General features: G+C 39.5%; 1 protein-coding gene across 1 annotated transcript in view; it reads right to left on the reverse strand.

Annotated features, from left to right (window-relative positions):
* Nucleotides 1-348: 348 nt before the first annotated feature.
* The window catches only part of SCFD1 (sec1 family domain containing 1), a 122,106-nt gene continuing 108,940 nt past the window's right edge, over nucleotides 349-13,514 (reverse strand). The window contains exons 22-25 of the mRNA XM_079767982.1: nucleotides 11,824-11,857; nucleotides 9,788-9,853; nucleotides 5,679-5,747; nucleotides 349-580 (exon numbers count right to left, since the gene is read on the reverse strand). Of these exons, the coding sequence (XP_079624108.1) occupies nucleotides 557-580; nucleotides 5,679-5,747; nucleotides 9,788-9,853; nucleotides 11,824-11,857 (193 nt within the window). The 3' untranslated portion in view covers nucleotides 349-556. The remainder of the gene's footprint in view (nucleotides 581-5,678; nucleotides 5,748-9,787; nucleotides 9,854-11,823; nucleotides 11,858-13,514) is intronic.

A 13,514-nucleotide genomic window follows, 5' to 3' on the forward strand; every position in this document is an offset into this window, starting at 1 on the left:
TCTAGATGTGTTTGTTGATATTATATAAAGGAGGGATTTTATGTGATAAGATGTACATAGGTGTGCTAGAGGGAGAAGAGACATTAAAGTGGTTTTAAAATCTCCACTTAAAATCTAGGGGCAACATGGGAAACCAAAAACCACAGGACACTGATTTCATAATAAAAATGCATACAAGTAGGAGAGTCATGAACCAATAAAGTAACATTTGTAAATTATATTCTTAAACTTTCACTAGTTTCAATAACGTATTTGTTATTATATCAATATTTCAACATTATATTCAGACAGAGGTTTCTTTCCTTCCAAGTACTTTCTCATTTGGGAAACATAACAGGAGAGAGAATGTACAATGTTAAAAATTTATTTCTGAAATGCTTTATTCTTTTAATCAGTACACATTATATTAAGTATAGAATTTCCTTAAAAATTAACAAATAATTCTAAGTTTCACTGTTAGGACACTGATATAGAGAAGAAAACATCTGGCTCTTTTGACTTTTCTTTTTACATTTGTCCAAGTCCAAGTAGGGTCTCATATTAGGGTTCTTCTGTGCTATTTCTGTCCAAGTTGTGACAGCTACAACATAAATACAGCTTTTTATTAATCACAAAAGATACATACATTCAAATATTTTTAAATACCTTAAAATGTACATTTGCATTTATTGCATTTCTCGAATAATAATACATTTTCATCACTAACTCAAATGTTTAACATTTGTAGATATTTTAAAACTAAATAGCAATAAACACTGTCATGGCAAAAAATGTGGAAAACATTTATAGGTGCAAATTCAACCAATGAAATTTATAAACCCTGAGAATGATACAATTAATATTTAACTCAACATGAAAATGTAAAGAAAAAACATCATGTGGGACTTCACTGCTGACAGATCGCTTCTCCACTTATTTTAATTAATTTTATATTTCTAGGAGGTTGTTAAAAGGACAAGGCTTTCAATTTAGAAAGGCTGGGTTATCTCCTATTGGATGAATTCTCTCAGAGACAGCAACTATAAACTTTAAGCAAATACAAACCAACTCCCTGAAGGCAGTGGGGAACACCTGAAAGGCGGGGCCAGCACTGGCTGAGTCCCGGCTTCAGCGGTTCTCAGCCTCCAGGAGGGCACGGCTGGTACCACACTGGTAGCTAAAATTCTGATAGAAAAACTGCAGTCGTTCTGGCCTGAAGGACTAGAGGAGTTTGGGGCAACGAAAGTCACTGGAAAGTGAGGGGGGAATCCTGGAAAGGCGAGAGCCAGTGTGATGCGGTCCTAAACTCTGTGTATAGACTTTTCCTAAATCTATGGTAACACCTTGAACCACTTGTGAATGAGAGAGACTAAGAACTGTCCCAGAGACAGAGTTTGAAATCTGAGTCTAACCAAGGTAATTACCTGCTAAAACCACAAGTCAACACTCTTTAGAGAAATAGAATTCAGTTTCCAAAATAAAATAACAATATTAAAGATACAATCTAAAATTAAGTCAATATATGAAGAAACAGGAAAATATGATTCATTCTCTAGGATGAAAGACAATGGAGACTGACAGCAAGATAATCCAGGTTTTAAAAGCAGCTATGACAACTTTCCTCAATAAAATTATGGAAAATATGCTAACAATGATAAGATAAGAAATCTTAGCAGAGAAATACAAACTATATAAAAAAATAAAAATTCTAGAACTGGTAAATATAATATTATTCAACAGTAGAATGGGGATAACAGGGTAAATAGACTTAGTGAATCTGAGGACAGAGAAACTTAAAACTGTACACTCTAATGAACAGAGTCCTCAGGGATCTGTGAGACAATATAAAATGTTGAACATATATGTAGATGGAGCCCCAAAAGAAGAGGAGAAAGAGAACTGGGTATAAAAATATTTGAAGAAATAAAAGCTGAAAATCCCCCAATTTTGTGAATGTATAAATATATAGGTTTAAAAAAATTCAGTGATCCTGAAATATAATAGACAAAATACCGTAACTAAATTGCTGAAAACCAAAGATAATAAAAAAATATTGAAAACCAGAGAAAAATTATATATTACATATAAAGTTACATCCATCTGAATTCCTGCTGACTTCCCATCAGAAACAATGGAAGGCAGAAGATTATGGAATGATCTTTAAAGTGTTGAAAAACTATCAATTCAGAATTCTATATCCAACAATAATTTAATAGAAGAAGTGAGATAAGGACATTTTCATATAAAAGAAAATTAAGAGAATTCACTGCCAGCATACCTGAGCTACAGTGAATGCTAGAAAAAGTTTTTCAGTCAACAGATAAAAATTAGAATTATTCTAAGGGATGAAGAGCACTGGAAATCATATCTGTGTAAATGCAAAAGACTTCTTTATATCTGAAGTACAAATGAGAACACTGTCCACTGTCATGCAATGTTAGTGATATACGTAGATACAAATTATATGACAATCACAGCATAAATACTGAGGAAATAAGTCTATATGGTTGCAAGATTTCTGCATTTAATGCAAATGGCACAATATTTAATCTATGAACAGTTAAAGATGTATATATATATGATGAGCTCCACAGCAACCACTAAATTAATAATGTGGAGATATAGCTAAAAAAAAAAATCTGTGGGTGAATTAAAATAGAATTCTAAAAAGTGTTCAAATAATTCAAAGTAAGGCAGGGAAGGAGGAACAGATGAACACCAAACAGAAGACTAGTAGAAAGCAAACAGTAAAATGGTAGCCCTAAATCCAATGATAGAAATAATTGATTAGATGTTAACAGACTCCAATTAAAAGACAGATTATTGCCCAGCTGGTGTGGCTCAAGGGTTGAGGTCATGGTTCACTTCCCAGTCAGGGCACATGCCCGGGTTGCAGGCTCGATCCCCAGTAGGGATGCAGAGGAGGCAGCCAATCGATGATTCTCATCATTGCTGTTTCTATCTCTCTGTCTCCCTTCCTTTCTGAAATCAATAAAAATATATTTAAAAAAATATTTATAAAAAAAGGCAGATTGTCAAAATGGTTGTAAAAAACCCAAAAGATCCAACTATATGCTACCTATAAGATACGTTAAGTTGAAAGTAAACAGATGGAAAAGTTGTAATATGTAAGCCATAAGTGTGAGAAAGCTAGAGTGGCTATGTTAATACCAGATAAAGTGGACTTCAAGACAAAGTATTACCAGATGTGCAGAAGAATCCTATCTAATAAAAGAATAATATGCAAATTGACCATCACTTCAACACACAAGATGGCTGCCCCCATGTGGACACAAGATGGCCAGCAGGGGAGGGCAGTTGGGAGGGACCAGGCCTGCAAGGGAGGGCAGTTGGGGCGATCAAGCCTGCAGGGGAGGGCAGTTAGGGTCGACCGGGCCTGCAGGGAAGGGCAGTTGGGGGGGACCCAGGCCTGCAGGGGAGAGCAGTTGGGGGGGGACCAGGCCTGCAGGGGAGGGCAGTTAGGGGCAATTGGGCCGGCAGGGGAGCAGTTAGGCATTGATCAGGCTGGCAGGGGAGGGGTTAGGGGGTGATCAGGCTGGCAGGCATAAGCGGTTAGGAGCAATCAGGAAGGCAGGCAGGCGAGCAGTTGGGAGCCAGCAGTCCTGGATTGTGAGAGGGCAGTCGGACATCCCTTGAGGGGTCCCAGATTGGAGAGGGTGCAGGCTGGGCTGAGGGACCCCCCCCCCCCCGTGCACAAATTTTGTGCACCGGGCCTCTAGTATTACATAATAACAAAAGGGGCTATTAGGAAATACAACAATCATATATGTGTGTTTACTAGTAACAGAGCTAAAAGTGCAAAAAGCAGAAATTGAAAGAGATAATTCTATAATTACAGTTGATTTTAATATAAGTCTTTTCATACCTAATAGAAATAGACCAAAAAAATTAATAAGGACACAGAGAATCTAAGTAATGCCTTCAACTACCTTGAACAAATTGCTATTTATAGAGCCCTTCCCTCAATTTATGCATAATGCATGTCCTAATTAAGTGCACATGAAGTGCCTAGCAAAATAGACCATGTTGGGCCATAAAAAGAATTTATGTTCTCTAACCACAAGGGAATGAAATTAGAATTCAATAAGAGTAATATGTCTAGAAAACCTACAAACACTTGAAAACAACAATTGATCTCTACATTACACATGGGCTAAAGAATAAACCACCAGGTAAATTAAAAGTATTTCAAACAATGATAATGAAGATATATCAACATTTGTGGAACACAGTTAAAGCAGTGTTTGGCAAAAGTTTCAATTTTAATAGTTTTTTAAATGCGTATTTTAGAAAAGAAAAACTAAAGTTGTTAACTTAATATTCCAACTTCAGAAAAGAAGGATAAAGTAAACCCAAAGTAATCAAAATAAAATAATAAAAGCCTTGAAATCAATGACTAGAAAACAGAAAATTAGCATAAAAAACATCTGGTTCATTAGAAAATATTAACAAATTTGAAGATTCTCTAGTTAACCTAATCAAACAAAAAGATTCTGTTTACATGATGTTCTAGAATAGACAAAACTAATCAGCAATAAAAAAACATCAAGACAGTGTTGTTGGGCAGGGGGTGACGAGGGGCTAGAATTGCCTGGGAAAGGCCATAAAGAAACTTTGTGGTGTGATGATTCTGTATCTTGTTGGGGGTTTGGGTTACTCAGGTGAACATATCTGACAAAACTCAGGGATGTACACTTAAGATCTGTGTATTTCATTGCTGTAAATTTTACCTCCAAAGGCTTAAAAAAACAACAACACCCTAAGCAAACAATGAACTCTAAGTAATAATATTGACACGATGTGTTAAGAGGGAAGTATATTGATATCTATAATTTACTTTAAAATTAATACAGTAAGTTGGGGTGATGAGTGAACAATGGATAGACAGGTAGGTATCTTATAAAGAAAGTACGGTAAAATGTTAATGGGGAGTGTACATGTGCTCACCGCAAATTCTCCAACTTTTCTGTATATTTGAAATTCTCATAATACCATTGGGCCATTCACTATATTGAGGTTAAAAATACAAGAACTACATAATGGGGTAAGAAAGTTGTGCTAGAAAAGGAACAGATACTAAAAATGAGTAAAGAATATAGTTATTATTTTTGTGGCAGTCATGGCAAAGGTGAGTGAACATGACTGGTGAGTCTACTGAGCAATTCAGGTAGTTCAAGCTTACAAAAGCTATAAAGTTAATATAATTAACTGAGAACACCAGGGGGAACAATACTACAACGTATAGACCTTGTACATCTCAGCTACTGCTGTCATTAACTTTCATAGTGAATGTAATTCCACTGTATCACCTGAGCACATTTGGTAGTAACAGCCCAAGAAAGTTACTTTATTTCTTAGCCCAATTTGTGATATGCTTTGCAAAATCAGAAATGTAGACAGTATGTAAGGAAATGCTGAATTAAAATTTTCCTAATTGAGTATATTACTTGAATTTTAAATTTTCTGAATTTATCTTTTTACAGATTTGGGATACTGAAAATAATGTTACTTATGAGAGTTTTTTGTATAGTTGTCCATGTCAAAACCTTACATTTTATTATAGCTCTATGGTTTAAGCTGGTTCAGATGAATATAATGATTCTCTTGTTCTTTTTTGAAAAATACCAACAGCAACTTAGGGTATGTTAACAGAAACAAACTAAAAAGGTAAACTTTACCTGTTTTACGAACTGTGTAGCATTAAAAAGTTCACTGCAGCCATATAGAATGTGTTTGCCCGGTTTCCCCTGTAAAAACCAGATACAAGTAAGTAACAAGTATTCTCAAGAAGAGGGATTAAAGCTAATAAATCTCTTTGTTATTCTTAAAGATATTTTATTTTCGGGGGGGGGGGGGAAGGGGGGAAGAGGTGTTGGATTTTAACCCAAAATTGCATAGAATAAAGTGGTGAAGTGGCATAGTATTTTTTAAAATATGGAAATAGAAGGGATCTGATAACTGCCACATTTCATAATTATCTATAAAATCTTAGGCCAACACTCTTGCAATGAAGGATCTGTATTACTTGAAGAAAACATTCTTAGACTTTTTTTATGTGAAAAGTGGGAGATGGTGCAGGTAGCATTTCAATTTTAGTCTCATTTGTGCAATAAAGTATTTACATGTTAATACATCCCATTCCATTTTTTTTAAAATATATTTTATTGATTTTTTACAGAGAGGAAGAGAGAGGGATAGAGAGTTAGAAACATCGATGAGAGAGAAACATCAATCAGCTGCCTCTTGCACACCCCACACTGGGAATGTGCCCGCAACCAAGGTACATGCCCTTGACCGGAATCGAACCTGGGGCCTTTCAGTCCGCAGGCCGATGCTCTATCCACTGAGCCAAACCAGTTAGGGCTCCCATTCCATTTTGTAACAATGAATTTCCATTCCTAATTTTGACAGAAATTTGGAAACCAATTACAGCAGTCAAAACTTTTTGACTAAGAATTTTGGTAAATTCTTAATGCTAAAATTCTTATATGTATTGTGAACTTGAAGATAAATTCATAAGATTTCTTTTGTAATGTAAAAAGTTTATTGCATAACAAGGCAAATATAATTCACCAAGGAACAAAAGAATTATGGCTTTGTAATCCAAGAGAAGGACATTTCGCTGTGACGTATAGGCTGAATAAACATCGCTGGCTGAATAAATGTCATACAGCTGGCCATCTCTGAGAATAAGACAACAGTTACACCTCACTCAATTTTTTTAGAATGAGGTGGTAGGTGTAACAATTACACAGGGTCATAAAATTGGGATTTTGAGGCTTCACAAGCTATACTTACATGAGACATTAATAGAGGTAGAGGTCATAGCATATAAAGATAAAGAAAGCAGCCCAGTGTGGCTCAGTGGTTGAGCGTCGACCTATGAACCAGGAGGTCACAGTTCGATTCCCTGTCAGGACACATGCTGGGTTGTGGGCTCGGTCCCTAATGTGGGGCGTGCAGGAGGCAGCCAATCAATGATTCTCTCTCATCACTGATGTTTCTATCTTCCTTTTCCTCTCCCTTCCTCTCTGAAATCAATACACACACACACACACACACACACACACACACACACACGATAAAGAAGGCACAGGGAAACTTTAGCCCTTTGCACTCGCTTGCTTTTTTCTCGATTCCTTTATTCTACTCGGGATTTAATTTTTTAAATACTCCAGATTTTACAAAGCGCGGCAGTAGAATAAAAAACTGGAGTTTCTTTTCATACAAATTATTTATTTGAATTTTTTTATATTTCAAATTATTGATACATTCAAAGAGTAATTTTAATCTCGACATCTGAGTGCAAAAGGTTAGAGAGGTCCATAACTTCTAGGCACAGCTCCCAGGATTCCATTTCAGTAGCACAAGACACACTTCATTTTTAATTGTGAACCACCAAAATACAGTGAAGATTGCTTGGTCGCAGGGGAGCTCAAGGAGGGGTCTTTCATACCTCTCTGACCACATAGCCAAAATCATGAACAGGCTCAATAGCGGAAATAAGAATATATGACAGAAACCAGGTGCCAACCATTAATCTTTACATTTTCTGTTAAACAGTGCTGACCAGCTAGTGCAAGTTGCCTGCTAGTCTACCCTGTATACTAGCACAAGATCAAATAAACCACCAGTTAGTACAGTTTATTGAGGATTGACCAAGTTTCTTTATCCATTCACCCACTGATGGGCACTTAGGTCTCTGCAACCCCGTGTTTATCCTTGGGAACACTTAGAACCAGTCCTGTGGTTGGCCCTTGGTCAAACCTGAACGAAACAGACCATCTTGTGATTAATACAGTCCTAAGGGTCATGGACAGACCAGGAGACAACTAGCACTAGCTTGTCAACACTGTTTATAAAAATTGTACAGTTTGCACCTGGTTTCTGTTATGTGCTCTTGGTTCCCAGTTTTTGATTCTGGCTCTATGGCCACAGAGGCTATAAAAGACCCCTCCTTGTACAAGACGATGCCCCTGAGACCAAAGGATCTTACACAGATCTTGGGGGTTTACACTGTGAAGATGAAATATGTCCTGTGCAAGTGACATAGAAGCCCAGCCGTTGTGCTGGGAGTTTGAAGATTTATGGCATCAGCATATTTTTTTTTCCCTCCTGTTGTACCAAAATCTCTATCTTTATTAAAGCCTTACATAACATAGGACATAAGGAATGATCATTCTTTAATGTTAAGTAAATAAATGAAGATTCCAAGATGTCATTCTAACAATCACTAATTCCATCACCCAGCATTTATTAATATATTTAGCTTTTCAAGTCACGCCCTTTCCTCCATATTCTCCTTCTGCTTAGTTGTCTGTCACTCCCTGCTGCTGTCAGCTCTGAATAGTACTCCACTGCCAATTTGCTACCTTTAAAGCTCTTGTTTGCTGAAAAAGCAGCATTCTAAATTTGTGAGAAGTATGTTGCTGACTGAAGTCAATGGAATGGGAGAAAAGTGCTTATGATTAAGGTAAATGTGTTTGGTAAATCATTTCACCAAGGGAGACTCTTTGAGAGAGGGGTTACCTGAAGTCTCTAAACATGTAAAGTCAAACTAAGATAGGTAGCTGCAAAATACACTACATCAAAAAGATGTGTTATTTTCCACCTCAAGTACAATTTTAGTCTAGAAATGAATGTGATAGGAATAAAAAAAAACCCAATCCTGTATGAAGGATTTTTAAACCACCTCTAGAAAAGGGGTTTATGTAAGAATCAGGAGAGCCCTCAAGATAGAGAATGTTAGCATTCTAAAGACAGAACTCTTATAAACATCCTATATAATAAAAGCCTAGGTGGCATTCCGTGACGCCCTCGCACGACGTTGTCACAAGATGGTCGGCAGGGAGGGCAGTTGTGGGCAAACAGGCCAGCAGGGGAGGGCAATTGGGGGCAACCAGGCCTTCAGGGGAGGGCAGTGGGGGCGACCAGACTGGCAGGGGAGGGCAGTTGGGGGCAAGATCAGGCCGGCAGGGGAGGGAAGTTGGGGGCAATTGGGCCAGCAGAGGAGGGCAGTTGCAGGAGATCGAGCCGGCAGGGGAGGGCAGTTGCAGGCTATTGGGCCGGCAGGGGAGGGCACTTAGGGGTGATTGGGCTGGCAGGGTAACGGTTAGGGGCAATCTGGCAGGCAGGCAGGCAAGTGGTTAGGAGCCAGCAGTCCCGGATTGTGAGAGGGATGTCCGACTGCCGGTTTAGGCCCAATTACTGTGGGATCAGGCCTAAACTGGCAGTTGGACATCCCCTGAAGGGTTCCAGATTGGAGAGGGTGCAGGCCGGGCTGAGGGACACCCCCCCCATGCACAAATTTCGTGCACTGGACCTCTAGTTAAATGATCCTATCGAATAAAGAGGGGATATGCAAATTGACCATCATACCATCACAAAGCTGGCAGCGCCCACAGCCACAAGATGGCGACACCCAGTCCCCTCAGCCCAGCTGGAGTCCCCCAGTCCTTTCAGCCCAGCTGGGGGGGGGGCAGCAGGCGCACGGTATGGCTGGACCCACCCTCAGCCCCCCAGCCACCCAGGGCTGGCCCGAGGCGCAGGCAAGCCTCGGATGTCAGCTGCCCAGCTGCCCAGGGTCGCCCAAGGCTTGCGATGCTGGCAGTGGCAGCAGCAGAGGTGTGATGGGGGCGTCACCTTCCCCTGATCGACAGGTCACCTCCCGCCCCTGAGGGCTCCCGGACTGTGAGAGGGGGAAGGCTGGGCTGAGGGACCCCTCCTCCAGTGCATGAATTTTCATGCCTTGGGCCTCTAGTAAAAGAATAAAAAGGTCAACATGTACCTTTATGTAGTCAATAAGATTTTGATATTCAATGTAGTTGCCTCCTCCAACCACAAAAACAATTGCCTAAAAATGCAAACAGAAAAATAAGTAAGTTAAAAGAAATAGTTAAAATACTATTTTAAAACAGTATTTTAAGTTTTCAAGCAGAAAGTTTTTAGGCGGGAACATACTCCACAACATAGGTAAAAGAAAAACTAGCTAGCAAAGGTCATATCCTACATGCCTGATGTTACTTCACTTATAAAGAAATTTGTTTCTAAAAAATTTATACATTTATAAATTTCTAATGTCTATTGAGTAGTAAATGAGACAGGTTTTCAGAAACAATTTAGAGGAAAATAAACCTCATTCTTCACATAAGCAATAGCAAGGAAATCCAAAGGGCTTTCTCCAAAGGCATTTTTGAATTTCGGGTTATTTACTGTAGGTAGAAAGAACAAAAAACTTAGCATTTATATAATTCCCAATATACAGGGTAGGGCAATATACAGGGTGGGGTAAAAGGTTCACAGCTGTCCATATAAAAAACAATACAATAACTAATTAATAATAATACAAGAATAAACTGTTTCTGTGTACTCACAACTGTAAACCTACTTTTGCCCAACCCTGTATTGTCCTTTATTGTATTTTTACTAAGAATCTTCTTTGTATTTCAAATGCAAACATAGTCATATCTTCACAAAAGTTTAGAATCAAATTTTAGAAGTTCCAAACATATAAAACTTTCTTAAAGACTTCTTTTTCTGAGAATTACTTAATTTCATGTCAGGTATTTTAAGCTTAAATGATTCTCAGTGTTTAAAGCAGCTTTATAAATCAGAAAAATATAGTTGCTAAGAATATATATTTTTTAAAGAACCTTGGGTGCACAGAATTGGATTTATCAAGATTGCCATATCTATATATATAAAATGAGCCGGGGTCTGTAACGTCCAAAATGACCGAAGGGACGACTGAATGCCAGGCTGCGCACGCAGCTGGCTCGGGTGGGTGGGAACTGGCAAAAGGGCTGAACTGCTGACCTCTCTGATCAGGCCCGGACACTGACTGGCATAGAAACCGACCAATCAGAACCAAATCTGGGTGAACTGCGAGGAGCCAATGGCTGCCTAGGAGGCGGAGCTTTTGATGCTGACTGGCATAGAAACCAACCAATCAGAACCTAATCTGGGTGAACTGCGAAGGCAGAACCTAAGGTGGGGGCTGAGGAGGGGTTTTAAGGGCAATAGCTGTTTGGTGTAAGGTGTAAGAAAGCGGTTCAATTTTTTAATGACCGGTTTGGCAGAACAGTACATATGGCTGGCTATCAGTCCAGGTTCAGGGATTATGTATTTTTGTCTGCCAAGAGCATCTCCTCCTGCTGAAAAAGGCTCCCCGCCCCTGCCCCCCAATTTAAGCAATCTTACCCTATATAATTTATCTATACTAAGGGTAATATGCTAATTAGACCGGGTTGACTGGCCATCTTCCGGATGTCCGACTTCCTTCCAGACAAAGCCATGGCGATGGGGGCCGAGGCAGAGGCAGTTAGGGACGATCGGGCCGGCAGTGGAGGGCAGTTGGGGGTGAGATCAGAATGGCAGGGGGTTAGGGGCAATCAGGCCAGCAGGCGAGGGCAGTTGAGGGCGAGATCAGGCTGGCAAGGGAGGGCCGTGGGGGGCGAGATCAGGCTGGCAAGGGAGGGCCGTTAGGGGTGATCAGGCAGGCAGAGGCAGTTAGGGGCGATCAGGCCGGCAGGGGAGAGCAGTTAGGGGCAAATCAGGTCAGCAGAGGAGGGCAGTTAGGGGTGATCAGGCAGGCAGGCAGGTGAGCGGTTAGGAGCCAGTGGTCCAAGATTGTGAGAGGGATGTCCCCAGTTGGAGAGGGGCAGGCTGGGCTGAGGGAACCCCTTCCCCCACAGTGCACGAATTTCGTGCACTGGGCTACTAGTAGTCATAATAAACCATGTTTAGGATAAAGATATTCTTGACTGCTTGGTCATCTTTTCATCTTTGCTTTTCAGGGACAGATTATTTTTATATGGAACGTACCTCTTGGAATGGATTTTTGTTCCTCGGAACTGAGCTGTAACAAAGAAAAACCATACTGAAAATTTCACCCACGGCTTTTCTGATGGAGAAAATAGGCATGGGACACACACACACACACACACACACACACACACACACACACACACACAATTAGATATATATTTACAATTCTTCCTCCTTCACTGTCTTGGAGGGTGGGTCCTTTAGTTTTGTGTAGCCTGGTAATGAATTGGGATGCAGAGGAAGAATACAGAAGAGGTACATGTCTCAGTGCCTAAAAGGAAAAGGGTCAACCTATGGACTTTAAAATAAAATTATAGGAGAAGACTGAGCAGCAGCTCCCATAAGGAGTGGAAATCTGGGTTTAAGATGAGTTGATAAAGTATATATTTTAGTGATAAATTATATAAAATATTTACCATACTCAACATAATATTACAGTGTGGGTATCTACATTTGTGAAAAAAGCATGTAAACAGAAGGATAACAACAATTTAGGAAAGAAAGGGGGAAGGGAGTAGGGATCTGCATTTTACTGTAGCTTACATATATATATATATATATATCTTTATATATTAATATTACATACAAATTATATATTTATTTATATTAGTATATTTATAATATAGTTTAAAGATACTTCCTTAGTGTCCAAGAGGTCTTTTTATAAAGACGTTTTCAAAGCTCTTGTGAATCAGATGTATATTTGTTTTGAGTGCTAAAATAGGCTGCACAAAGACAACTCAGTTTTTCCTCAGAAGCAATTTTTGAAAATCCCAACCAAGAGAGGAGAGCTATTGTAACTTCCCTTAGTTATTCAGAGGCTGATTTCAGTCCTATCATCTTGTCATTTCTATGGTCTATTGGAATATTCCACAGAGACCAGAGCACACCTGATTGAAACACCTCCTCAGTATTGAACTTCCTTCTAGAGTGCTTTAAGTTCAAGCGGTTGTCAAGCTTTCGGACCTCATGGACCACCAGTGTCCTGCGGACCACCAGTTGGTGACCACTGATCCAAAGGTTTCCTTAAATCAGTGGTCACCAACCTTTCGGACCTCATGGACCACCAGTGGTCCAAGGACCACCGGTGGGCAACCACGGCTTTAGTTGCTCTAAGAGTAGAAGTGGAATGAGGAGAGGTAAGACTTAAGTAGCACAGCATTACTAGTTACTAATCACCCAGATCCAGCTGAGAGGAGATAGCTCAGGGAAGGAGGAAACCTGAGCTCCTGTGTAATCAATGCCAGTGTTCCTCCTCATTATCATACTTAACATACAGTCAGATGAAAAGGGTTCCTCAGTAAGTTTCTAAGAAGAAAAATGTTATTTACTTGTTAGCATATGCAAATGCAAGGAAAAAAATGTAGCCTGGAGAATACTGAGATAGGAAAAGAATGGTAAAATCTACCGTTTTAAAGTGTGCACTCAGTGGTTTTCAGTGTATTTACAGAGTTGTAAAACCATTACCAGTGTCTACTTCAGAACTTTTTTTGTCATCCCCAAAAGAAGCCCCAATACCCATTAGTTGTCACTCTTCATCTCTCTCTTCTATAACTTATCCTTTGTCAATTCCTTCTTGCCAGCTGTAGCTGCTATCAGCAGCTTCTTTTGCAACTTTGTGAGTATTTCTGATAAGTTCAAAAATGAGAATAACCTTTTAAGTTACCAAAACTACCAATCATCAGCTA

The sequence above is a fragment of the Cnephaeus nilssonii genome (genome assembly GCF_951640355.1).
Source record: "Cnephaeus nilssonii genome assembly, chromosome: 4".
In the NCBI taxonomy this organism is placed as follows: domain Eukaryota; kingdom Metazoa; phylum Chordata; class Mammalia; order Chiroptera; family Vespertilionidae; genus Cnephaeus; species Cnephaeus nilssonii.